The 25,318-nt window shown below is 42.1% G+C and overlaps 1 protein-coding gene and 1 long non-coding RNA gene across 3 annotated transcripts in view; one reads left to right on the top strand and one right to left on the bottom strand.

Moving 5' to 3' along the window:
* CLIC5 (chloride intracellular channel 5) overlaps positions 1-25,318 on the top strand; it is a 92,898-nt gene that overhangs the window by 1,244 nt on the left and 66,336 nt on the right. The window contains exon 1 of one of the 2 annotated variants that reach the window (XM_075086636.1): positions 7,413-8,661. The exons of the other annotated variant lie outside the window; for it this stretch is intronic. Within the exon in view, the coding sequence (XP_074942737.1) occupies positions 8,179-8,661 (483 nt within the window). The 5' untranslated portion in view covers positions 7,413-8,178. Of the gene's footprint in view, positions 1-7,412; positions 8,662-25,318 lie in introns of those variants that run through there. 2 annotated transcript variants of the gene reach the window in all.
* On the bottom strand, positions 627-6,085 carry LOC142054283 (uncharacterized). Its single transcript, XR_012659475.1, has 2 exons — positions 3,728-6,085; positions 627-3,580 (listed from the first exon to the last, which is right to left on the bottom strand). It is a non-coding gene; the product is annotated as an uncharacterized LOC142054283 (long non-coding RNA).

The following is a 25,318-nucleotide window of genomic DNA, read 5'->3' as shown; positions in this document are numbered from 1 at the left end:
ATTTCCTTGGTTTTCCTTCTTATTAAGAGACGGTGTTAGTAATTCTGCAAAACCTGTTAAGTTACTGGTGCTGAATAACAATGAAATCAGCTCTGTGTGGGACAATGTGTCCTTCAGTAATACAGAATTGTCACTGCATTTTAAATTTCGTCATAAAAGCTGAGAAAAAGATGTGACTGTAGCTTTGTGATGGACATAGGTAGAGTATCTGAGCTTCGTTCTGTGTATCCTGCTAGCATGTTTATTCTGAATGCTGCGTAGATTTGAGCTTCCTTCTTTCTAATAGCTTTCACATACGTATGAGTTTGGCGGGTTGTGCTACCTGTCCATGCCAGCTGTGGAATGGCTCTAAAGATGTGATAGAACGGGCTGAATAAAGCGACATACCTCTGATTCACCTTGATTTACAGAATGTAGCAGGTGTGGCAAAGCACAGGATTATGAAAGAGAAAAAAAATGCTAGGTGAGCTAGATAAGACTTCTTGCAGTTATTCACGTTATATGTCAAGTTCAAGTCAAGGTCTTTTTGTCTTTTTTTTTTTTGGGCGGGGGGGAATGGGACAGGGATGGACAGCGTGGTTTGGTTACAGTAATTCAGCTTTGTAAATAAGCACATGTTGATCATGTAGAGGAGCGAAGTGTCCTTTATGAATGACTTTATTGTATTTCCTTCAAAATATTTATTACACAGAGTGAATTAAAGGTTAAGGGAATGTATAACAGGTGCAGTCTTCTAGCCACTTTCATCAAATTACAACTGAGGTCTTGTAACAAACTTTATGCAGAGATACAGGCAAATTTTAGCATGGACGCTTTTCTGCTAACCTTGTTTGGCAACATACTTGCTATTCAGTCCTAAAAGGTGTGAGTAATCTCTTGTTTACCTTTACCCATGTGCTTTGAAACTTCTCTGGGTTTTTTGCCTATTCATGAGCCCAGCCTAATGTAATGTGTCCAGTTTGACAAATCAAAAAGGCAGCATGCCATACCAACTCTGGATTTTGAACTGGGCTAGGTGACAAGTATCACATATTTAGTACAGCTCTTTGTTCTATTTACAGTGTGTGCCTGCAAGAAATGGGTGAGTTACGTGTATAGTTGCATTAAGAGAAGTAAAACTGGGAACTACCAAGATATTTGCCTTCCCTCACCTTAATCTCTCTCTGTATTGTATTCTACCCCACACTTGTCTGTATAGGCTGCAGTTCTAAGCCCTGGACCATACTAAATCCTGCCAGAAGCTGTACAGATTCACTGCTGTAGCAGAATTGAGCATTTGCAGCTTGAGAACCACAGCACGCTTTTGTTTGTGAGAGTGGAATTTAGTGAGTGAGAGGAAGTGAAGGGTAGGCAACCTCAGAATATTCTCAGTGTTTGGCTAGCTTTAGCAAAAGTTAATTTCTAGATGGGAAGCTATACCCTCCTATTGGCAGTGTTGTGGAAGGGAAGTAACTCATTTATTCGGATGAAAACTAGATGGTGCACCTGAATAGTTCAGATGTTTGTCTTAAGTATTTTCTTAAGAAAAAGCAGGGTATTTTCATTACCTAGAGTTATAATAACGGAATATTTAAAGGGAATTATTTTCCTATATTTTTCCAATTTTTTTCTCAATTTTATCCACGTTGCAGAGATTTCTGTGACCATTTTTGCTGAATGGTTTTTTAAATCCATCATTTACTGTGTTTTGATGCATCTTTATATAGTTGAGGTGAAGAAAAATAGGAAGATGTTTTATAAAACCGTAAAGGGGCTGGGTGACTAACAGCTCTTGCACTGTGTTAGACTAAGCTTTTCATGCCCATTTAACCTGAAAAATCAGTTTTATATAGAGGCTATAAACAAAACAGGGCTCTTAACCATGCTGTTTCTCAAACGGTCTATGGAACAATATCCCTAAGGCTGCGTGACAGGGTGATACAGAGTGGCGTAGTGCCTCTGCCTTCTCTGTGTCGGTTAGTAGAGCCTCTGCTATAAATGCACTTGAAGCCGGTTTGCTGGGCTTGGTAAGGGTGCTTGGTTTCACAGGGGTGTTGAAATTATGCCAGATTTTAAAGGCAAACAAAAATGTTTTCCTTGGAGCAGTTGGGCGAATAAAAAGTCAGTATTTCTTAGGCTCTCAGGTATTCTGATGGAGTTTCCAACCATGGAGTTGGAGCACAAAGCAAACAAAGTTTTATAAAAGGAACTGGAAGACCACAAATAAAGGGCTTTGGAACATCCGAATCAGGAGTAATTGTTCAGGCCCTGCAGCAGGTAAAGCAGGTTCTCCAATGTCTGTTGACAGTGACTACTCCTGGTATGTTTAACAATTAAAAGCTGCTGATAACATGAGAGTTGAGTGTCCTGTGCAAAATAACTTTATATTGCTTGTCTGCTTCTAAGTGGAGAAGTGTCTGTCTTACGCGGAGTCAAATTTACTGATGTGTTGGCTTTAAATATGCCTTTAACACAGTCAGTAGCAGAGTAAAATCTGGGTGAAGGTGAATCATGAGCCAGCCCCTCCAGGCTGTGAGATCCAGGTCAGTGTTAGATGAGCAACAAATGGATTTCTGGAGGCCTGCTTCAAGGATGTGCTGACTCATGTGTGAAATGGTGTGATGATCAAAGCCTTCCATCAGCCACTGTCTTCTGAATTGTTTTCCTTACTACATCTTGAACAGAATGATAGAATTGATCATAGAATGTCCTGAGTTGGAAGGGACCCACAAGGATCATCGCGTCCAGCTCCTGTCCCTGCACAGGACAACCCCAAATTCACACCATGTCTCTGAGGGCCTTGTCCAAGCGCTTCTTGAATATCGCCAGGCTGGTGCCGTGATGCCTCCCTGGGGAGCCTGTTCCAGGGCTCCACCACCCTCAGGGGGAAGAACCTTTTCCTAATATCCAACCTAACCCTCCCCTGGCACATCTCCCTGCCATTCCCTCGGGCCCTGGCGTTGGTCACCAGAGAGGAGAGATCAGCACCTGCCCCTCCTCCTGCCCTTGGGCGGGAGCTGCAGAGCACCATGAGGGCTGCCCTCGGCCTCCTCTGCTCCAGGCTGGACAAACCAAGTCACTTTAGCTGCTCCCTGTATGGTTTCCCCTTTAAACCCTTCACCAGCTTTGTGGCCCTCCTCTGGACACTCTTTGGTACCTTTATACCCTTAATGTCCTGCGGCGCCCAACGCTGCCCACAGCAGTCGAGGTGAGGCCGCCCCAGCGCGGGGCAGAGCGGGACAATCCCCTCCCTCGCCCGGCTGCGATGCAGGGCTCGGTGCCCCCCAGGGCACGGTTGGCCCCCTTGGCTGCCAGGGCACGCTGTTGGGTCGTGTTCAACCTGCCGTCAGCCAGAGCCCCCCGATCCCTCCCCGCAGAGCTGCTCCCCAGCCCCCCGTTCCCCAGGCGTCTGTACAGCCAGGGCCGCCGTGCCCCGGGTGTGAAATCTGGCACTTGCCCTTGTTGAACTCCATACGGTTGGTGATTGCCCAGCTCTCCAGCCTGTTCAGATCTCTCTGCAGGGCCTCCCTGCCCTTGAGGGTGTCAAGAGCTCCTCCCAATTTTGTGTTGTCAGCAAACTTCATTAGTATTCCTTCCAGTCCTGCATCCAAGAACACACAATAGAATACAGAAACTGTTATAGCTGTGCATGTCAAGAGTTAATATGAAACTGAGCTGAAGCATGTGCCTCAGAAGATAAATTAACTCCATATGCACGCATACAATACAGATTCAACTGTTGTCATACCTGTGCAACTTCTTATCCCTCATCAGGTGCCACTTTGTAGCAGCGTGGTTCTAATGATGATCATGGGTGTCCAAATGTGACTGTCCAAAGGCTGGAGCAGAACAGGGCCATACTGAAGATTTCTGTCCCTCCTTCTCACCAAATTATTCCCATTTGGAGAAATTGTGGGGAGCTGCAGATGCTCGGACCTCTAGAGTGTGCTGGGTTTTAGAGTCTGTTCCTATTATGCAGGACTGTGAGTGTTAATGGCTGTGGGAATAACTGGGCAGAAGAACTTGAGTCTCATTCTTGTAGAGAGCAGAGCACCAAAATAGAAAAGTCCCCTTCACGGAGACTTCCTGAAAGGTCTGAATGTGGAGTAAAGGTCTTTTCCTCTTGTTGTTTAGTGCAAGAACAGCAGTGAATAAAACATGACTGTTTATGAACTGTGAAGAGGTGAGGCGCTGCTAAGCATGTAAGTAAAAGCTGAGGCTGGAAACGATGCAAGAAAGTTTGTTTGCAGTTGATTTTATCCAGCTATTTAGTGCAGTCAGGAGTGAAAGCAAAGTGGTGCGATTTTATTGCAAGTCCCTTGTCTGTAAACCATGAAGAGTCTTTCTCCCGGAGCCCACTGCATAGTTGGATAATGGACTTGAACTACGTGTCGCAAAGTTTTGGAAGTGTCTGAGCTTTACAAAGGAAAAAAAAAAGTTATTTTTCGAAAACCAGCATCCTGAATGTCCAGGAACATTCATGATTTTTACATTGAGCGCAAATGCGTTGCATTTGCATTGAGTGCAAATGAAGGGCCTGACCCTATGGGGTGCTAAAATCTCTAACATAAAAAATGTTGTTTACCATCATTCACTTTCGGGTTCACCTGTTTCAAAGAACTCTGTTCTAACTCTTCAATTGTCTTGCTTCTCTTATGGCTGGAAAAAGATACTTTAGACCTAAGAGATCATACTGGTCGACTGCAACTGGTGTCTTATGTGTACTAACTGGAGTGATGGTCATGTTAATTCTGGTATTTCTTGCTTTAAAAAGAATAAGGTTAGAGTAAAAATGGAAATTCAGTCATGAAGTAAAAAATAAAGCTTGAAAATGAATTCTGTTGCTCATGTTCTTTATCCTTATATCAATTTTGCCACGTATGGTTTATGTGGTTATTCGTATTTCTGCAAAGCAAGTAGCCGGTGTTACCAGATGGCTCACGTGGGTGCGGATGGTGCATGCAGCAATAAGTGACACAACTTGAATTACAGAACTAACAGTGGAAGGCATTGCTATTACTAACTACCGCATTAGTTCAATACCACCTAAATTTGAGAGCAGAGGAATTTCGGGAATGGATGAAATTGGTAGTCTCTGGTTTGTAATCTTCTATTCTTGTGGCTGTGGGGCTTGGACTGGTACTGGGAGGGCTTCATTTTCCAGTGGAGAATGGAGCGCAAAGTGGTGCTGAGATCTTTTTCTGCTCTTCTGCCTATTACAACCTCTTTCACTTCTCTGCAGGAGAGAAGTCCCATTTCACTGGATGCACATGCGCACAGCTGCTCCGCCCTGCCCCTTTGCTGGAAGTGGAGCATTTTTGGCTGGGGAGTAGGGAGGGAGCGGCACAGGACACGGGAGCAGGCCAGGATGCTGGTGTCCCAGGTCACAATGTGGGCGCCTCAGTTTTGGTCTCTTTTGTTATCACATAACTTGTGAATTGTGGCACAAAAATTATTTCTGTCTTCTCTGAAGATGAAAAGTAAGGGTTGTAAATCAGCGGTGGGTTCGTATAATGTGATTTGAAATGCAACTGATTTTTACCTGGATAAATTCTTAGTGTGGTCATGTTTACTGTGGGGCTTTGTCACAAGAGTGAAGCCTGGATCTTGGAGCTGGGTGGTACTTTTCTTTGCCCTTGGACGGGGGCGAAGGAAAGGAGAACTTAGGTAACTCATATTTCTGACTAATGAAATCCACATCAACTGTATTTATTTATTTTAAACAATATTCATACATTACGCTCTTATTGCTTATTTTACCTGTGATATTTTATACCCTCCAGCAGGTGCTGCTGCATCCTGCTAGTGTCTTCTTTGTGGAGGGGAAAAAAAATCAGTTGCTTGATTTAATACTATGCAGCTGGACTTTGCTCTTTGTTTTGTGTCACGAACGTCTCTGTGCTCTCTTTTCTTTCTCAAGTTGCCAGCAGAGTGACTAAGCAGGGAATTTTTATGATCCCAGCATATTTAATCCTGCAAATGCTCTTTGTCGGGAGGGGTTGAAGGTCAGTGGGAGTTGCTTATCAAGGCTATGCTCAGAGCAGATTGAACAGAATCAGGTAGAAACACATTTGTGTCTCTACAAAATGTGAAGAAATGCAAATGTTTTCTTAAAAGTAAAAAATAGTAATAAAATACTAAAATGATAGAAGTCTCTAGTCGGCTAATTGATTTTTCCCAAGTTTCTTGAGCTTTAGTAATTTAAGCTCACGATTTTAAATCAGTCTGATCGTTAGCCTAATAGCTGGTCTTGTACGCTAGAAGTTTGCAATACAGATTACACAGCGTGCGTTTCAGTGTCTCTTATTTAGGATGTCCACGTGAAGAATTGTGGCTGAGTTACATACAGAAAACGTAAAGAGGAGGTGTGCTCCATTCTGTTTGCTGATGGACCACTTGTGCCAGGCAGGAATCTATGGGTAGGACCAGCTGAAGTTAGGCCTTGATATGGGTTGCATATCCTTGAGCTGCAGCAGGCCAGAGATGCGCTCATGAGATAAGAGGTCTCATTGATCTCTGGTACTATGTGTCTTTGTGCTGTATTGCTGGTTCCATGTCGGGAATTGAAATTGTGCTGTAGTGTTTTTACTCACTGTTAGAGTGGTTAAACCTGGTTGTGATGATGATTTTGGCACTTCTGGGGTTATCTAGGGGCCTTAGAAGGTGAATCCAAATTTAATAAACTGAAGCATTGGTGTGGTTTTGATATTTAACTTTATTAGTAGTCTAAAATGTTCAATATAAGAATAATGACCGTAAACTACAATCATAAATCTCAGGCAGGCAGCACCTGCTGCTCTACCATGTGAAAGAGCACGTGTTCCCCTGGGCGTTCTGTTTGGAGATGGCTGGAATTATAATCTTTATATCTAACCTCTCCTCTGTGTTTCTTTTAGATATCCGACCTGGATGTGGCAGTTGCCTCTCAGGAATTTGCAAGGATGGGTCAAGAGGAAAACATTTTTATTTTTCCTTTTGGCTCAAACCCAAAACATTAGATATAATTAGATTTTAAGAATTCTGATAATAATCTACATAATCCAGATGCAGTAAACATATAGCTAAAAAGTCTTTAGTCAGTAAGTTCTGAAATTCTCATAAATTCAGATAAATTCAGATTTGATCTTTAATCTGTCTCAACTGCATTGATTTCAGATGCTCTGAGGGCAGTTCATTTTATGCTAGAGCTGGAAGTATTCATGTGCTTTAGGTTCTGTGGAGTTTTGTGTGTCTCCATTCTTTACAGGAAAGGAACTGTAGAGACAAGGTGGCTAACTAGATTGCTGAAGTCAAGTGACATTAACCCAACTTTGGAAATTTGGGTCCATGTCTTACGGCATGGAGATAGATGACCTAAATGTGATTATAAGTAATTGATATATTAATTATACGTAATAATAGTTAATGCTTATTCAGTGCTTTCTTCTCCTAGATTCCAAGGCAGCTCAGAAGATTTTTTACAGTTTTGGCCCTAGTTTGTAGATGAGAGGATGAAGTCACTAAATGTGAAGTGACTGGTTCAAGGTCCTGAAGTGAATGAGTGGCAAAACTGGAAAGAGTTCAAGTCTGATGCTTTTTTCTTGTGGACATACCACTTTATAATTGTTTTTATTTGTAGCTTTTTGTAAACGATCACCATTTGTTGATAATGATATAAATAACCACTGAAACGCTGCAGATTGCTTGTATTGTTGAGGCAGTTTTGCCTTGCTTCCCCTTGAAGCTAGCCTTTTCTGTGTTGCAAATACAAGTACATGGGCGAAGTCTGCATTTCTATCTCTTCACACGAAATGTACATAAGATTTCAGTAAAACTATTTCTGACTTCCTGTGAAAGAAAACATATTTTTTACCATAGCTTCTAGTACTGATGGGTGCTTCAGCTGTTTTTCACTATACTTGGCCGGGCTGTATCTGGAAGAACAAAAAGTGGTTACAGCTCTGAAGATACAGCTACCAGCAGTCAGATCAACAAAGGGGTTAAAAGTGAGACAGCCTATCTTTTATTTCAGTGGAGGTGTAGTTGTTGATTTAAAGCTCTCAGTAAATGATTGTTGGAGATCTGCCATGTGTCGCAGAGCATTCAGAAAGCATACCACAGGCTCCGCTTCCTCCTGAAGAGCATTTGTCTGTCAGCATCTCTCTTTGATTGTAGTCTTTTGAGGTACCAGAAGGCAGGCAAACTCACCAGCCAGCAGTCATGGAAGATCAGGTCTTTACTGATGTTTATCAAAACGTTACCACCACCACTATTTATGAGATTCCAGAGTCTGAGGAAGACAAAGGGGATAATCTTTATGAACATGACCAGGAAGATCCAGCATCTCCTTCCTCCATCACTACTCTCCCAGAGAGCACCGTTAGTAGTCAAGAGGGCTCAGAAGATAGCTGTAGTAATTCTGCGGCCTCTCAGCATGGGGCTGATGGGGAGGATAGTTCTCACCATGGTGCTGAAGAAGACCACCCATACCATGAAATGGACCTGATGAGCCCAACTGTGGAAGATAAAGACGTAGAGGGCATGATGTTTGAGAGCAACACGCATTATCCTCTGGATTTCCAGTTGCGTCGGAGCCAGAGCACTTCCTCCAACTCTCCAACTTCCCTCAAGTTCCCTCTTAACAATAACTTCGGAGAAACAGACAAGTTTCAGGAAGAATATGGTATTTTCCTGTTTGTAAAGGTAAGAGCTTGGTGTTCCAAAGAACACAGTAGCTTTAAACCCCAAATCAATCTGTGTGTCCTCCAAATGAGTAAAATACAGCTACCTGCTGCTTTGTTCCCAGCCCTGCTGCCTGTGTGCTGCAGGGGCCCGAGCCATCACTTACCTCTTACATCCTAAGGTGCAGAAGGAGATTTGTGTTGTGTGGAGATGCCTGGGATTTCTTCATTTCAAGTGGAAGTATGAGTATGGTGGAAGTATTCTGATTGTTGCTGCAATTCACTTACTCTGTGGTAGCTCCCTGCTGTTACAGCTAGACTAGTACTACTTGAACTGGTTTATTTAAGCTAGTTCAGTGATCCCTGCATTTCACTGTCTAGTAGCTAATAGCTCAAAAGTGATAGTTATTAATGCTATAAAGAAAAGCAAATACATAGTTTAAATAATGGCAATAAAGTTTCTGCAGATACTCATCCCTGAAAGGGTCTTTTATTTATTTCAATATTTAGATTAATGTATTTCTGTGATAATTTTAACATGCATTTTTCATTAATTTCAAGTTAGGTTTCAATTACTGAAGAGACTTTCACATTTTCTCTAACCTTGTAAAGTATTACTTAAATTTCTAAACCATAAACACACGTGTTCTAAAATAACCACTATAATTCCCTCCATAAAAGCTCTTGTATTCAATCTTTCTCAGCATTTGTTAGGCCGTAACACAGACCTGATGGTTCCTCCTTTTTCACTACATAAGAAATGAATTCTCAAGTTCTTGTTTCCCTTGAATAGGACCACAGACCATGGCTGTAATACTCTGTTATTTCAACAGAAGTCTGGTGAAGTTTGTCACTTCTCAACATAAATAAGATTATCAGAATCCATCTCTCAGTTCCGGAGGTGCTTTAAAAGCAGGATAAGAGATTTTGTGACCACACATAGTGAGAAATGTTTTCAGCAACATCTGTATTTTGTTAATTTAGTTTGTTTAAGCAAGAACACACTATAACCTTTGCATTGATGTGAGATGCTGATTACCTTGTATGAGCTAGGAGACATCAAATGGCTTGGTGGGCTCTCCTAATACTTTATTTGGTTTCCGTTATAAATCTTGGATTTCTTGGAAAACTGAGTTAGTTAAACAGTTATCCTACATTTACTTGTAGGATAAATGAGATCGATTCCATAAAGTGTCAACAGAATCTTCAGAATCTTTAAAGTACATTAAGAAAGCTACAGTTTAAATATTTTTCCTTTGTGTCATGTCTTCCTATAGGTGAAAGCTTAATGTTATTCCCCCTTCATGTCTCCCTTCTCTATGTGAAAATCCTTTGTGATTGCTTTTCCTAATTTTTGCATGAAGGTAGATCATTTAAATTATTGAGACATTTAAGAAAAACCCAACCAACCAAACCAGAAATGGCTATCAGGTTATTTAGTCTTTTTCTGCATAAGACCAACCATAAAACATCAGCCGTTTCTCTTGAATTTCATTATAATTGCAGCTGCTCTTCTAAAAAGGTGTCTATCCTTCAGGGGAGGGAGCATCTACTAATTGCTGGCTTGTGAACCGTTCTGGGTCCATGCGTACTGCCACAAGGGGTTTTGCTACTGATTTCTGTAGAAGCAGGCTGCGAGAGCCATGCGTGAGGGCACTTGGCCTTTTCATTGTCTTTATAGCACTTGCACTGTATGACTCTCTGAAGCAGAAGCTGTGCTATTTCTGTGACTGGATCATCGTTGTTGCTAAAAATACATTATTTATATGGGCGAAGTAATATCTATGGTGTTGTTTCCAGTTCATATCTCTGCTTGTAGTTCTGCATGCATGTCCTAAAAGTTGCAGCAATTGAGTATATTTTGTTTGTTAGTAACTTCATGGTGTTAGCAACGTGAATGTTGTATTTTGACTTTAAAATAATGTCTTCATTCCTTATTCTTTCACCTTGGTCTTGTTTCAAGGTAGTGGCGTCCTCTTTTTCCATGCACGAAAAAAGAAAATGTGTGCAGGTGTTCCCATTCAAGCAGAGATGATGGGGTTAACTTGCATTTCTGAAAAGTGAGAAGAGGGGTGTTTTTAAAAGAACTGTCATGGAGAAAAGATTGAGGAATTCCTTTCTTTGCTTTTGTCGTGCAACATAGGTGAGTATCCCATAAAGGGGCTTATTGGCTAGTCTAGAGAGAAGCACAAACTTTGGGCTCTATTCACTTGCCTAAACATGAAGCGCCATGTGCCCTTTGAGATGTCCTTGAGCCCCAAGATGTCCCTGCTTGGCTGGAGGATGAGGTGTCAGGCTTTTGGGTGGCCATACTGCGATCCTCCTCCGGCAGGAGCTGGAGGCCCGGTGGGCTGGGCACTGGATGCTTCTGTCTGGGCGGCTGAACTGAACTGCTATGACAGCGTTTTGTTCCTTGAGAAACTGATGACATTTCGTTTTTGTATTTTTGCTTTTCTTTCTTTCTGGTATCAAGGTAATAAAGCACTAACTCCACGGAGTGCAGAGCCAGCTTTGTTGTCTTTAATTATCTAGATAGCAAAAGTCAGCCTGTAAAATGGAAGGTCATAGAGTAATAATCTAGAACAAGAATTGTGAAATACCTGAGGGCTGTCCCTTCTTGCGTGTAGGAACCAAATCTCTCCCTTGTGTTGATGGCCATTTTTCATAGACTCTTCCTTTCTGGTGTGGTCTTTAGTCCACCTGAGGCCAGCGTTGCTCTGAAATGGGGTTCATCTTTTGGATTTCCACTTTCCTGCAGACGTTAACAGTGACAGCAGGGCCTTTTGATGTGGGACAATAGCAGTAATAGCAATTCTGCCGCTATTTACTCCTTCCTTTGTTTTAGCACTAATAAATCTCCGTGAGTGGTGGGAAGTGTGAGTGCCAGACTGAGGTCACTGCTGGCTGAAAACCAGAGAAAGTAGGAAGATTAAATGGTATCTAACTTACAATCTAGCTGGCTTAATTGCAGTGCACTGCCTAGAATAGAAATTTAACTTCATCAGAATATTTTAAGTGCTGTTGCATTAGGATCGTAGTTTGAGTCAGACTGGATGATCTCTTCTGCAGTCAGTTCTGTGTTGTTAGACACCAAGAAAATGTTTAAATCACATGCACTCGTCTTTCACTGAATCTTAGTACTTGGGACCTATGTCCTCATCAGTGGACTATTCCAGGATGTGCCATAAGGTAAAAAATTTTGGCTTTCATCAAGGAATTCCCTGTACCTTTAATAGCAGAACATAGCACATACTAACATGGAGATGTTTGTGTGAATCCCGCATGTCCAGGCTTGTCCCACCCACCTTAGTGCTCTTTAAATAACATTGTGATTTCTTCAAACAAAAGCCTTTGGAATTTGAACAGAAATATGACTGACCTGCCGGCTGTTTTACTGAGTGCGTAGGATGGCTTGGCCTAACTGTAGCTGTTGCTCAGAGGTCCAACCTTCTCACCTGTATGCTGTATTTCCCTCTTTAGCAGTGTGTTTGTTCTGAAGATTGAGTTTCTTTGAAAATTTTAAAATTTTATTTCTCTGAAGCTTGAGTTGTTATTTAAAGAATAGTCCCTTTATTTTCTTTTCAGAAGAAAATTATTGCCCTTCTGGTTTACTGATGGCCTGAGACAGATTGGCTTCAGATAATACCCTCTCTGTACACACTTGTGCCATAGGAGCACAGTTCCCCAAAGAAGGACGGTAATTCTTTACCCCAAGCAATAAACACCTTGTGTTATGCAAACATTACAAATTTAGTACAGTAGTTTAGCATCATGAGCATGCACGTTGGATCACTGCACTGGGGTAACAGAATTATGGATGCTGGAAGGCACCTCCGGAGATCATCTAGTCCAACTCCTTACTTGGAGCAGGATCACCTAAAGCAGGTTGCTCAGGGCCATGTCTGGTCAAGTTTTGAATATTTCCAAAGACGAAGAATCCACAGTTTCTCTGTGCGATAATTCCAGTGTCCTACCCTCATGGTAGGAATGTGTTTTCCTACGTTTAAATTGAATTTTGTGGATGTCAATTTATGCCTGTTGCCTCCTGTCCTCTCACTGGATACCAGTGCTTATATTTAAGAACACTGTTCTTAAGATACTGCTTTTAACTTCTCTGTACATCAGAACTTAAACTTCTAGCTGTTGGGTTTGTTGCATCCTTTAGTAAAATTTCTTTAAGTCAGTAGCTGGGAAAGGAAGGAGGTTTCTGTTTTTCCCACAAGATGCTTCCCACTCCCTTGTTTCCAAGTCAGGAAGGTCTGAGGGCTCTAACTTGATGGCACAACCCTGTGCTAGCTCCCTACTGGCTCACGAAGTTCAGCTAAACTCTTACGAGTGACAGACCATGTTCTTAACAGGGACAGTGAGATTAATCGCTTGTATCACTACAAAAATCATGCTCCTTCCCATTGAGTTGGCTTTTCTGTTGTTTTATGGAGTATATTGGTGTCTGTTGAGAAAGTTCTGGTTAAGAATGTGTAGTGACAGTTTAGAATGTGAAGTCACAGGACATAGCTTAATTTTTAGCATATATTATTTGAAAAGAGCAGAACCAAACATAATGTAACCATGTGGATGCCCAGTCTTAAGTAAGTGGTTATTCTGGTGCTTTGCTGAGCAGAACTGAGCATTCTGTAGAAGCAGATGAAAAGTAAAAGAATACCCAGCATAGGTGAACATTTGTAGCTTTCAGTAGGAAGCCCTGCAGGGGGTTTCAAATACAGGGATGGATATCGACATTAATGAGAGTATCAGTTTTTCAAATTTTCAACCACATATTCCTTACTACACTCATAGCCTACAGAGTAAAACAACTGTACTTGCAATTTTAGGGTGGTAAATATTTGCCAGCACAATTGGGTGTCCAAATACCTGTTTAGCAATGCGAGCTGGCTAGTCTTTTAATTGACTCCAGTACAGCACGTAAAGCTGGTGTTAAACCATATCTTCTCCACTGAGGTTTGCAGGTAGTAAAAGGAGTTCTGGCTGAAGCCAGGTGGCAGGTGTAACTCTCTATATGTACATAAAATTATAGCAATTGGGCTTTTTGTGACATTTTCAATTTTAAAAATATTTTTTAAAATAAATGTAATGGAAGTAAGCAAATATTATTTTGGTCTCATGGATAAGCTTAGAAAAAGGTTAAATGATTCATAATCCACCTTTTAAATGGTGTTAACTGAGCAACTTGAGCAAGGAAAAGATCCAAGAACGACTTTCAGACCTCTCCAGTCGTGGCAGATGTACAGACCCAGATGCAACGTGCTGAAGTTAACATGCACGGCAAGAAATGACTAAAGGGGAGCCAATATCCTAACATGATGCCTTTTTTGATAATTTTAATGAAATTAGTGGATCCTTTTGCTGCAAATAGTCTTACTTAAGATAGTTTGCAAGTACAGTTAAGTATAGAAATACAAGTCAGGCATATCAGGTGATAAGATGGGTCTTCCTGCTCTCAGTCTTATCTAGACTATCCTGAACAGATGCTTCTTTGAAAACATTCAGTGATGCAGATTAGGCACTTGTACCAGTTAGTTTCTATCAATGCTTAATTATTTTCCTGAAACTCATATTTTCCTTTATTAAAATTCTTTCAGCCTGCCTTCAAGCCTGAGTCATCATTTCTAAACTTTGAGTGGTTTGGTGTGTTGGCGGGGTTGTTTGTCTTAGGGTGGTTTTTCTGACCTTTTCCAGTCTCTCTCCAGTTAACTTGTATATTTCTTAAGCTCCAGTTTTCAGGTACAAGTAGTGAATTTAGCAGTGCCAACACAAATTACTACAGCAAGTGCCTCTCTAATTTATCATCTGTCCAACCCTCTGGTCAGGATACTTCATCTGCTGTATTATAGCATGTTTGTGTATCCGTTAACATTTTGTTTAGGATTACGAAGTTCATCATCTAGCCCTGGTATTTTCCCAATAAATGCTTCTGTAATGGTCTCCACCATTTATTACTTGCCTGTTTTCAGGCAGCTGTACCGCAGTACGATTGCACCATTTGTGCCTGCCATTTGACTTCAAGAGCATGAAGTTTCTCCGAGTGATGTGATCAGACTCTGATCACCCATCACTGAAAACAGGATGGTTTTGAAGTCAGAGAAATTCTGTGGTATAAAGCCGATGTGGAGCATACTATCACCAATTTTGGTTCTGCTAACTCAGAAAACAGAGATGCACCTGTAGAGATGTCCCTGCCCCGTACTCTGGGGACACAGCATGGCTTTATGGCTACCTCCTAGACCCTGTCATGGATAGGAGACTGGTAATCTCTTAAGTCTTAACATATAAACCTAATAGCTATGTAACCCTTATTTCTGAGGAGAAAAGCTGTGTTGTGGGTCTCCTCGTAGCTTGATTTATGCTTATCTGAATTACTCTGTGCATGAAAAGATTAGCAAATGGCAGTTCTGTTACAGATAACACCCACTTCCCCGACTATCAGTCATGAACAGAACGTGTGCTTTACCAGCAAGGCGTAGCAGTTTGCTTAATCTTTTGGATACAAAGGGTAAAAGGTCTTGCTTCTGACCTCTGCTGAGTCTGTGCCTTGCTCATGCACCTTTTCTGCCTCCAGAAAGGTCCATAAATCAATTTTCAGCTGACACTCCCGTGCCACCTTCAGTGTTTGGCTCCAGCAGCGACTGTGGCTGGGTATAGCACAGTAGCGTAGCAACAGCTTCAAAATACGGACCCGTATTGTCTAGGAAATTGTTACTGCACAGAGACTGCAGCAATAGCAAATACAATGTAAATATGGAGGTCATACTGAGAGAAAATTAAAATGGGATTTATTTACTTGTTTCTTTTCCTTACAATATTCTTTTTGTGACTCCCTCTTTGATGTTCTGAAAATAAAACCATTATCCCAGCCTGGTTGGTTGGATTGTTTGTTTGTTTTTTTTCTTTTGAAACATCTCAGTTCTTTTTGTTACGCTTTAGAAGATGAAAATGTTTGGATTTGTGGATTGATTACTTTTTTGCTGTCCCTGACAACTTATCTGTGTAGCAGTACTGTTGGCTGTTCAATGGTTTCTGTCCAATATAGAGGGATTTGTATTATTTTTAATTGTTTATTGCAGAAGTACCTGAAGAGCTGCTCTACTGAGACTGGTGTTTTACAAACACAAAGTAATAGATAGTCCCTGCAAAGCGACTGGTAATGATATATGTCAATTATTGTAGAATCTGCAAGAGGAAAACTGCTTTTCTGTTCTGCTTTTTGTTTTCTTTAGATACTGAGGATTGGATTTGGCTCACCTGACTTAAGGTGTCTCTATAAGCTAAGTTATTAACTATGTCTTTGCAGGATATCTAGGCATCAGCTGTAGGGTGAGGTTACTTGTTCTAGAGACTCCGTGAGTTGTATTGAGTGGGGCCTAATCCAGTTTTCCAACCACCAGCATCCAGGGCTGCTTTAGATGCCTTAAGGCTTCCTCCTGGCCTCCAGCTGCCTCTGCAGAAGGCAACAGGTCTCCCATACGGAGAGAGAAATCTACCTACAGATTTCCTCAGCTGTCCTGGGGCCTCTCAAATGCTGCTGGATGTCTAGGTTTAGGCAGCTCAATCAAGCCATAAACTTTCACTGCATACAATGGCATGGTCACCTGAAGTTAAATAAACTGAATGCCACCAGTGACAGTTTAAATACAAAAGCCTGGGTTACTGGATTAGACTAGAAGATAATTCTGATAATGGGTTTCTAGGAACAAACTCCAGACTGATTTCCACCCCCCACCCCATTCCCCCCTCCCCGGCTATTTATTTTTCCTTTTTCATTTAGTGTCCACACTCAGCAGCAGCTGAAGTACAACAGTGAACAAACATTGCAATGTTGGAGGTTGAGCTGTTCACCGGACAGTTTAACACATTTTAGCATTTTTCCAAGACTGAGAACCAGCAATGTCTTTAACTTAAGTCAACCATTATCCTTTTCTTTAGAGCAACCCCCATATATGTTTCTTTCAACTATATTTGTTTTGTTGTTACTCTTTTTTTAGACACCATAGTACAAGAGGAAGACCAACTGAATTTACTAGGTTTGAATTTTCAGGTAGCAGTTCAAACACAGCTTAAGATTTTAACTGTGAAAAGAAAATCTGCTGTTGTTCTTTGGGTCATAAGACCCTGTACTGGAGGGAAATATTCCACTGTTCTGCAACTATATCTGGAGTGTTCAGTTCTGGGCCCCCCAGTTCAAGAAGGACAGGGAACTGCTTGAGCAAGTCCCGCGGAGAGCTACCAAGATGATCATCCAAGGGACTGGAGCATCTCCCTTATGAGGAAAGGCTGAGACACCTGGGTTTGTTCAGCCTGGAGAAGAGAAGACTGAGGGGGGATCTTATCAGTGCTTGTAAATATCAGAAGGGTGGGTGTCAAGAGGATGGGGCCGGACTCTTTTCAGTGGTGCCCAACAACAGGACAAGGGGCAACGGGCACTATTTGCAACACGGGAGGTTCCACTGAAATATGAGAAAAAACCCCTTCCCTGTGCGGGTGCCAGAGCAGGGGCACAGGCTGCCCAGGGAGGCTGTGGGGTCCCTTCCCTGGAGACATTGAAACCCCGCCTGGACGTGGCCCTGTGCCCCCTGCTCTGGGTGTGCCTGCTCAAGCAGGGGGTGGGACGGGATGAGCTCCAGAGGTGCCTTCCAACCCCCACCATTCTGTGATTCTGTATTTACTGGTTCATTAGAAATAGTTTCAGTATTCTCTCATACACTGTAATTGTGGCTGACAAGGAACACCTGAATATTTTTTCTGTACCAGTGGCAATTTTTTAAATGCTTAAAAGTGTTTAATGGCAAATGTTACAAAGCTGTATGAAATTACCTTCTGTAGGAAAGAAAAAAAAAAAAGGAGGTGGCTTGTCACTAAAACGAGTCATTGAGTTGTTATCTGCCAGTGTGATTTTTATATTTAGACCTCTGGATGATCCTTTTCATATCAATTAATGATAGAATGATGGTTGACTTTTTACAGTTGGTACATCTCTGATAATGTCGTAAGATGTTGTTGACCTTTGTGAAGTTATAATGATACAATTAGGAATAGCAGAGAAGCGAGCTGGTTAGTGCACAGCTCTGGTGTCGGTATAGGCAAGCAGTGTTTGAAACCAAGATTTTGGTTCATGAGTTAATTGATTTTCTGTTACAGCCTCCATGCAGTCACCTCAAAGCAGTCTACAGGTGTTAATGAAGTAAAACTCAAGAAACATCTCCCAAGAGAAAACCAATATTTTCCTGTTTATATGTTTACAAAAAATGAGGTACAGGAAGGTAGAAAACTTTGCACGTTCTCCAAGATTTTTTTTGTTTTTGTTTTTGTTTCCTGGTATCCTGGTAATCTGAAAAAAACTTCATGGGACTGGAGGTGACCTTTTGGGACATGAAACAGAGCCCTTTTCTGTCACAGGCAGCCTCATCATGTAATGCATAATTTATAAACTGATCAAGGTCAATCTAAAAAACTAAGTGGCCATTATTATTCATTTTGGAAATCTGTTTCAGAACATCACTGCTCCGATGGTTTGACACCTTACTCTAATTACCAAATGACATTTATTCACGTGCAGCTAGTACATCCTTGTTCTTGTGCCAGCATGGTCTGTTAGCATTTACTCGTTCAGCGCTTTTTAAAAATCAGTTTAGGCCTAGACATCCTCAGATGTTTTTGGGCTAAACCAGCCAATCCTTTTTGTCTCCATTTCTTCCAGTCGTCATAGTAATTCCCTTCTGCACATACCTTCTTTCCACAGAGGTGCCTTTTTTTCACAGCTGCAGCCTGTCTCAGGTTGCTTCTACTTTTATAGCTAGACTAAACAAGCAGCAAAAAAGATTCTTTTAATAACCTCCTGGTTTAAGATGCCTATGATTGTTTAAGTAAACACATAATTCTATTTGAGGTGAAATGTCCTGATGTAAACACAAGTTAGAGTCAGTCAGAAAAAGCTTCATTAATTTCTCCATGCTTTTCACAGGTTTTCACTTATCCTGACACCTCTCTTTCTTTCAGCAACAATAATGTTTTCTCTAATATCATTGCATGGTTCCCTAGTCTGCCTGCAGAGCGCCAGCAGGGCTTAACTCCTGCCGTCCCATTGGCATTAAGAGCTCTCATGGGTACCATTCCTGAATCCTAAGTTCAACAGCTTTGAAGGGCTTCTGTCCGGATCCTTAACTGACATTTAGATGGGGTTGTTCACTTGCCTCTGTTACTGTTCTCTGGGCAATCTTAGCACCTGAAGCTCAACACTGTATGCCTGTAGCTTGAGGACTGGTTGAGAAGCAAGTGGAAGGAGTGGAAGTTTTGCATCTGACTATATAGGTATCTAATCTCTCTTCTGACCTCTGCTCACATGTATTTGGACCATTTTTTGATTTCTTTTAAAATGTATTTGATTAAAACTCTGGCCAGCAGAAGTGTGTTATACTTGCCCTACAGAATGGATCTTTTGTGTGTGCTCTATAAACATGTGCACCGATACCTGTAACACCAATACTTCGGTGGCTCCTCATTACAAGAGGGTCTCTGGTAGACCGAAATGGCATGTGACTGGTCAGTGAGGTGTCTAAATAATACTGGCAAGCTGTCATTAAGTAAGAATACCAGGAGAAATTATTTAAACTTATAGTTTTGTTTCTTAATGTCCCTAGAAATTTGTCCTAATTTTAATGTCTATTAGCTAGAACCTTTCCAGATAACTGCTGGAAAAATAGTTCAGGAATTTGAATTTCATAGAGTGGGTTTGTCACCCTAAGACCTAAAAGTCCTTTTTATTAGCCTTTTCTTTTTTTTTTAATCACACTGTGATTCAGACATGGAAGGTAACCTTTTTTGTATATACTATGGGCTTTCTCACAGGCCATCAAGAAGGTCCATTAAGAATTAAGACTGCGCTCATATCCCAGTTGTTTAAAAAAAAATTATCCAGGAGCTTAATGCTGCTGCATGCCGAATGCTCCGATGCTTATCCATTAAAAGTACTCATGTATTTCTCAATAATTTTAAGTTAATAAAACTGTGTTTCTACTTAAATACTTCAGTGCTTTGGGAAAAGGGAGAATAGAAAGCAGGACTTTTTTTTTAAAAGCTGATGAATATTTAGAGAAGAATCTTAGTTTTTAAGTAGGAGGATGTTCAGTGGGCAACAATAAAATGCCATCCTTTGCTTTATGAAGTTGGAGAGGTTAACTAAAATGTTCTCATATAGAGAAATCATAGATAAATGTAGATGTAAGATATGAAACTATAAGAAACTAATTGCTGTATTTTAATTTCATTTTCTAGTGTTTCAGTCTCTGTGTCATTTTGGGGACTAAAGAAAACCAAACTTGTCAGATGAATATTCTAAAGGGCAAGTATTTTTAATCAAGTGATTCAGTGTGGATCACAGTTAATGTGCTGTCTGCTCAGTGGGTCTTAGTGAGATTTCTGGGATATTTCTAAACAGTAGCATGCTCAGGCTGAAAATGAGGCCGCGCTGAAATTAGTTAAGAGTATTGCACTCTTCATTGAGTGTTCAGTGTGGGTGGGATATTACTCAAGATATTTTGGGGCATACTCCATACATGAGGTTTGAAGATTATTTGGATTTGGAGATTCATCTGTGTAAAATTTATGAAGTCTCTTTTAATGATTGTCTGTCAGACAGAAAATTTCTTGAACATTAGTCTGAGCTGCTTGCTCTTCTCTTCTGTTTCCATGGTAGAACAGAAGCTGAATATGGAGAAGGATTAATTCTTACTTTGGCTAGAAATGGCAGTTCACAAACCTCAGAGACAATCTGTTTGAATGAAACACCCTGGGACCCAATATAGACTCTCTTAAGGAATTCATACAGTCTGTATTTCTTGGAGGTCAGTCATTAAGTTGTAGATCCGCTAATGGGGAACTCTGATCGCCCGATGAAGCTGACCAAATACTATCTGAAAAAGAGCAGCTCTCTTAGCTGGGGAAGTGTTTCAGCTGCTGTAACATGTAAGAGGTCTGATCCTATGAAAAGCAACTGCTGCAGGCTAGGCAGCATACCCCAGGGCATCTAACATGGCCGTGGAGGTTGTGTCTGAGCAGTCTAGCCCCACCATCAATATCACAAAATCTGAAGTTACTATAAGGTCATATTTCTGTGAAAAAGATTATGGAATGTCCTGAGTTGGAAGGGACCCACAAGGATCATCGTGTCCAGCTCTTGTCCCTGCACAGGACAGCCCCAAATTCACACCATGTCTCTGAGGGCCTTGTCCAAGCGCTTCTTGAATATCGCCAGGCTGGTGCCGTGATGCCTCCCTGGGGAGCCTGTTCCAGGGCTCCACCACCCTCTGAGGGAAGAACCTTTCTCTAATACCCAGCCTAACCCTCCCCTGGCACATCTCCCTGCCATTCCCTCGGGTCCTGGCGTTGGTCACCAGAGAGGAGAGATCAGCGCCTGCCCCTCCTCCTGCCCTCGGGAGGGAGCTGCAGAGCTCCATGAGGGCTGCCCTCGGCCTCCTCTGCTCCAGGCTGGACAAACCAAGTCACTTTAGCTGCTCCCTGTATGGTTTCCCCTTTAAACCCTTCACCAGCTTTGTGGCCCTCCTCTGGACACTCTTTGGTACCTTTATACCCTCAATGTCCTGCGGCGCCCAACGCTGCCCACAGCAGTCGAGGTGAGGCCGCCCCAGCGCGGGGCAGAGCGGGACAATCCCCTCCCTCGCCCGGCTGCGATGCAGGGCTCGGTGCCCCCCAGGGCACGGTTGGCCCCCTTGGCTGCCAGGGCACGCTGTTGGGTCGTGTTCAACCTGCCGTCAGCCAGAGCCCCCCGATCCCTCCCCGCAGAGCTGCTCCCCAGCCCCCCGTTCCCCAGGCGTCTGTACAGCCAGGGCCGCCGTGCCCCGGGTGTGAAATCTGGCACTTGCCCTTGTTGAACTCCATACGGTTGGTGATTGCCCAGCTCTCCAGCCTGTTCAGATCTCTCTGCAGGGCCTCCCTGCCCTTGAGGGTGTCAAGAGCTCCTCCCAATTTTGTGTTGTCAGCAAACTTCATTAGTATTCCTTCCAGTCCTGCATCCAAGTCATTTATGAAGACGGTAAAGAGTACTGGCCCCAAAATGGATCCCTGTGGAACCCTGCTAGTGACTGGCCGCCAGCCCAGTGTAACCCCATTTACTATGACCCTCTGAGCCCGACCTGTCAGCCAATTGCTCACCCAGATACTGAACAAATGTACTGGACAAAGGTCCAGTATCAAAAATTTGTTCAATACCCTGTGGCCTGTTTTGAAGAGGCACCAATCTTTCCTCCCTTTCTTTGGTGACCACATGGATTTGTAAATAATCAGGAATAAGTAGTTTCTAGTTACATAGTGCATAGTTACAGGGTGACATAAGAAACATCACCTTTGTAAAAAATAGATTGTTTTTTATATATTTCTCATACTGTAGGATTGCATGCTTTCTTAGGCTTTGTGAGGCACCTTAAATGTACTTATTTTCACAAAATATAGGTAGGGTCTTTATCTCTTAATTCAGTAACTTCATAATGGTCCTAACTGCTTGTGTACTTTGGTGTGCTAGTGCTTTGCCGTGTGTTAATGAGCCCGTATAATGAACAGCGGAAGTTCAGAGCAGCAAATTCACAGTCATTTGGCTCCTCCCTGTGAGATTGCAGAGAATGAAGTTTGGACGGGAGCAGAGTTTCTTGCAGGCATTGGGCGCTGATTGGCCCCGGGCACCGCGGCTGATAACAGCTAAGAATAGCACCGGTATAAAAGCCCAGCGAGCAGCACAGCTGCCCTTGCATTGCCTCCTCGACTTCCAGCGAGGGAGGAGATGATATTCTCCAAGTCCCTGAAAATATGCGACCAAAGCACATTCTGCTGCTTAATTCCACTTAACAATTAACCCATCAAATAAAGACACACGCTGAACTCTCTGACTCGTGGGGGAAGTAACCAAGTTCTACTTAAAGAAAAAAAAAAAAAAAGACACAAACTGAAGGACAGAATTTCCAAGCAGGTCTTCCCAGCAGAGCATGACAGGAGGGCTGGGGGAATATCTTTGGAACTGCGCCTGCAGAATATCTGTATTTTTATGTACAAGAATGTTGTGTATATCCTCACGTAATCACCCGTATAGGGAGCATACTCCACGACAGTGGAATTCTGAACACTTGGACAAACAAAAGTGGTTTTATTTGACAATGGTTTGACTAAGCTGGCACTGAGGAGTTCAGGAGTCTATTTTTAGCCTGACTGTTGACTCTGAGGAAATCAGGTCACTTCCTTGCATTTCTGTTCCCTTTTAAGCTCTGCTTTTCTTCTGTTTTAAACTGTAGAATTCGGGGGAGCAGTGACTTCAGTGGTTGATTGCGTTGCAAGATAAACCTTTGGATGTCTGAATCACTTTGGATGAATAAAGAAGGTGGACGCCTGTGTTGAAGAGCTCCCCTTTTAAAGTCTGGCAAAAGTTATATTGGATTGAAACCAGGGTGTCATCAGGGAAAGCATTAGGGACTCTTAAAAATAGGTGGCAGTATCAGCCCTATCAATAGTAAACTATTCTCTCATGTATTAATTGCAGTTTTCCTGAGTAGTCCTCTGATTTTTATGAAGATTTTGACTTTGAAATTTGTATGGCTGGATTTCCTTTCAGTTTTGTTATAGTATTGTAATTTTTTTCCTGGTTTATAATAATATACTGCAAGTTTTATAATATCCTGCAAGATGGACAGATGGCCTGGCTAACTTGCCTCCAGTTTCGACTCAATACACTTAATTTTCTGAAAAGGTCACTTATAACTGCTGAGCCATTTTCCCTTTCACAAGAACATTCAATTACCTTTTTTAATTGAGAGAGATCTCCTGGCAAACCGGATAATTGCAGAGGTTGTTGATTTGGTAGCTCTATAGACTAAAGTCTTCTTTTTCTGGTCAGGAGACCCAGCATGAGCAGTGGTGGTGGAAACTGTCACACAGTGGCTTCCACCCAGTCGAGATACAGAGCGGAGAGCACACCTACCTCACCCTTCTGAACTCTTCGCCTTTCCTCTCTGAAAGGTAATTTTCTGTGCTAACATGTAGCCAAGAGAGAACCTGAGAGTCTCTTACTGGTGCCATCCTCCACAGGGGGATTCAGGCTTTCCCTCAACATCGTGAGATACCTTCATATATATTTATGAATTAGGCTGGCATCAGGCAGAAGGTGCTAATAATGAGTAAAGGGCTCTGTATCTCATTAGCCCTTTTCTAACTGATGTAGGTCTCCCAGGAAAACATGGTCCATTTTCTAGAATTGTATCACAGCTGTCACCAAGGTCAGAGCAGCAAGGCTGCAAGGACGGCTCTGTGCTTTGACATTTCGGTGATCTATGTTGCTTCCAGGTATTGCAGCTGGTGACCAAAGGCCCACGTCTTCCTTATAAAAGTTTTACCTGCCATGTGCGCTGTGTTCAGGAGAAGGTGAAAAATTTTTGGAAAATTATCCGTGTAAGAGAAAAGAAAATCTTACAACTTCCTAGTTAGACTACCCAGTATTTCCAATTGACAGACTTGAGACACCATCGCTATTCAGACTCTGCACTCAGAGCTGAATTCCGTACTAAGTTTTACTTTCAGTTGTAAGCTAAGCTCTTCTTTAAGACTTGCCACCACCCTCTTTCATTTAAAGATGTGGGATGCAGTCTCCGAAGTCCTAAAAGCCTGCACGTGGCAGTCACCTGTGCAAGTCTACTAACCTGAAAGTGTAGTTGCAGCAGAGGGGTTCGCATCTGTGCTTAACCATGTTGCTCTGATTCATCCGGTTGTCTGCATTAACTCTGCAGTGGAAAGGGTCCTCAAGCAAAGAAAAATTAAAATGAGATATCACCAAGTCAAGGTCAGGTGCTTCAAGACATTGAACTCTTACGTTGAAGAAAGAAGGGAAAAAACACCCAAACAACCCACCATTCATTTAATAACAGCTTGAGGTGATGTGCTAAGGAAAGCGAGCTTGTTCACTGGCAGCCTTTGTGGAAACTTTATTGCAGAAGTACCAAAAGGTGAAATGAAAAATGAATGAGGGCAACCTTGTAAGGAGAATGGAAGAGTTCTACAGTTCACTGTAAGGCTCAAGGTCAGCCAGCTGCATTATCCCAGGCATACAGCGCTGCCGTTGATGAGGTGGACCATACCGTATGCAGAGGTTAAACTTTGCTGCCATAAAGATAGATGTAAAAGTGTTGATCCCTGCTATTTCATACTGAACAAGTGCGGGTTTATCAGGGAGCCAGAAGCCAGAAGCCCTTTTCTTAAGCCAGCTAGCACGTACACCTCAGAGGATCCTGTAATCCGCTGCGCAGATCCCCGCACGTAACCTGCTGTGCAGGTGCTTTGTGGCTTCATCTGGCGCAGTTAAATGTTACTGATGCCAACATTTGAACCCATGGGAACTAGTCTGAGTCATGAGTAATTTCAAACTGAGTTGCTGAAGGCTTCATCTTTTAGAAATAATGTGCATCAGAATACAGAAAGTAATTTCTGCTTTCAGCCAAATTGTTTGCGAAACAACAGAGTGAAACACAAATGTATCCAGCAAAATCAGTGGCAATTGTGTGTTCTTTGGGCCTTATTTACTGGGGAGAATTGAAACCGAGCCTCAGATCTGCATGAAATGTACATGCTATTTTGAACATTTTCTGTAAATAATAATTCAGAAATGGGGATTGGAG

The sequence above is a fragment of the Phalacrocorax aristotelis genome, chromosome 3 (assembly GCF_949628215.1).
Source record: "Phalacrocorax aristotelis chromosome 3, bGulAri2.1, whole genome shotgun sequence".
Taxonomy (NCBI): Eukaryota; Metazoa; Chordata; class Aves; order Suliformes; family Phalacrocoracidae; genus Phalacrocorax; species Phalacrocorax aristotelis.
This window is presented reverse-complemented; position numbering and strand designations above follow the sequence as displayed.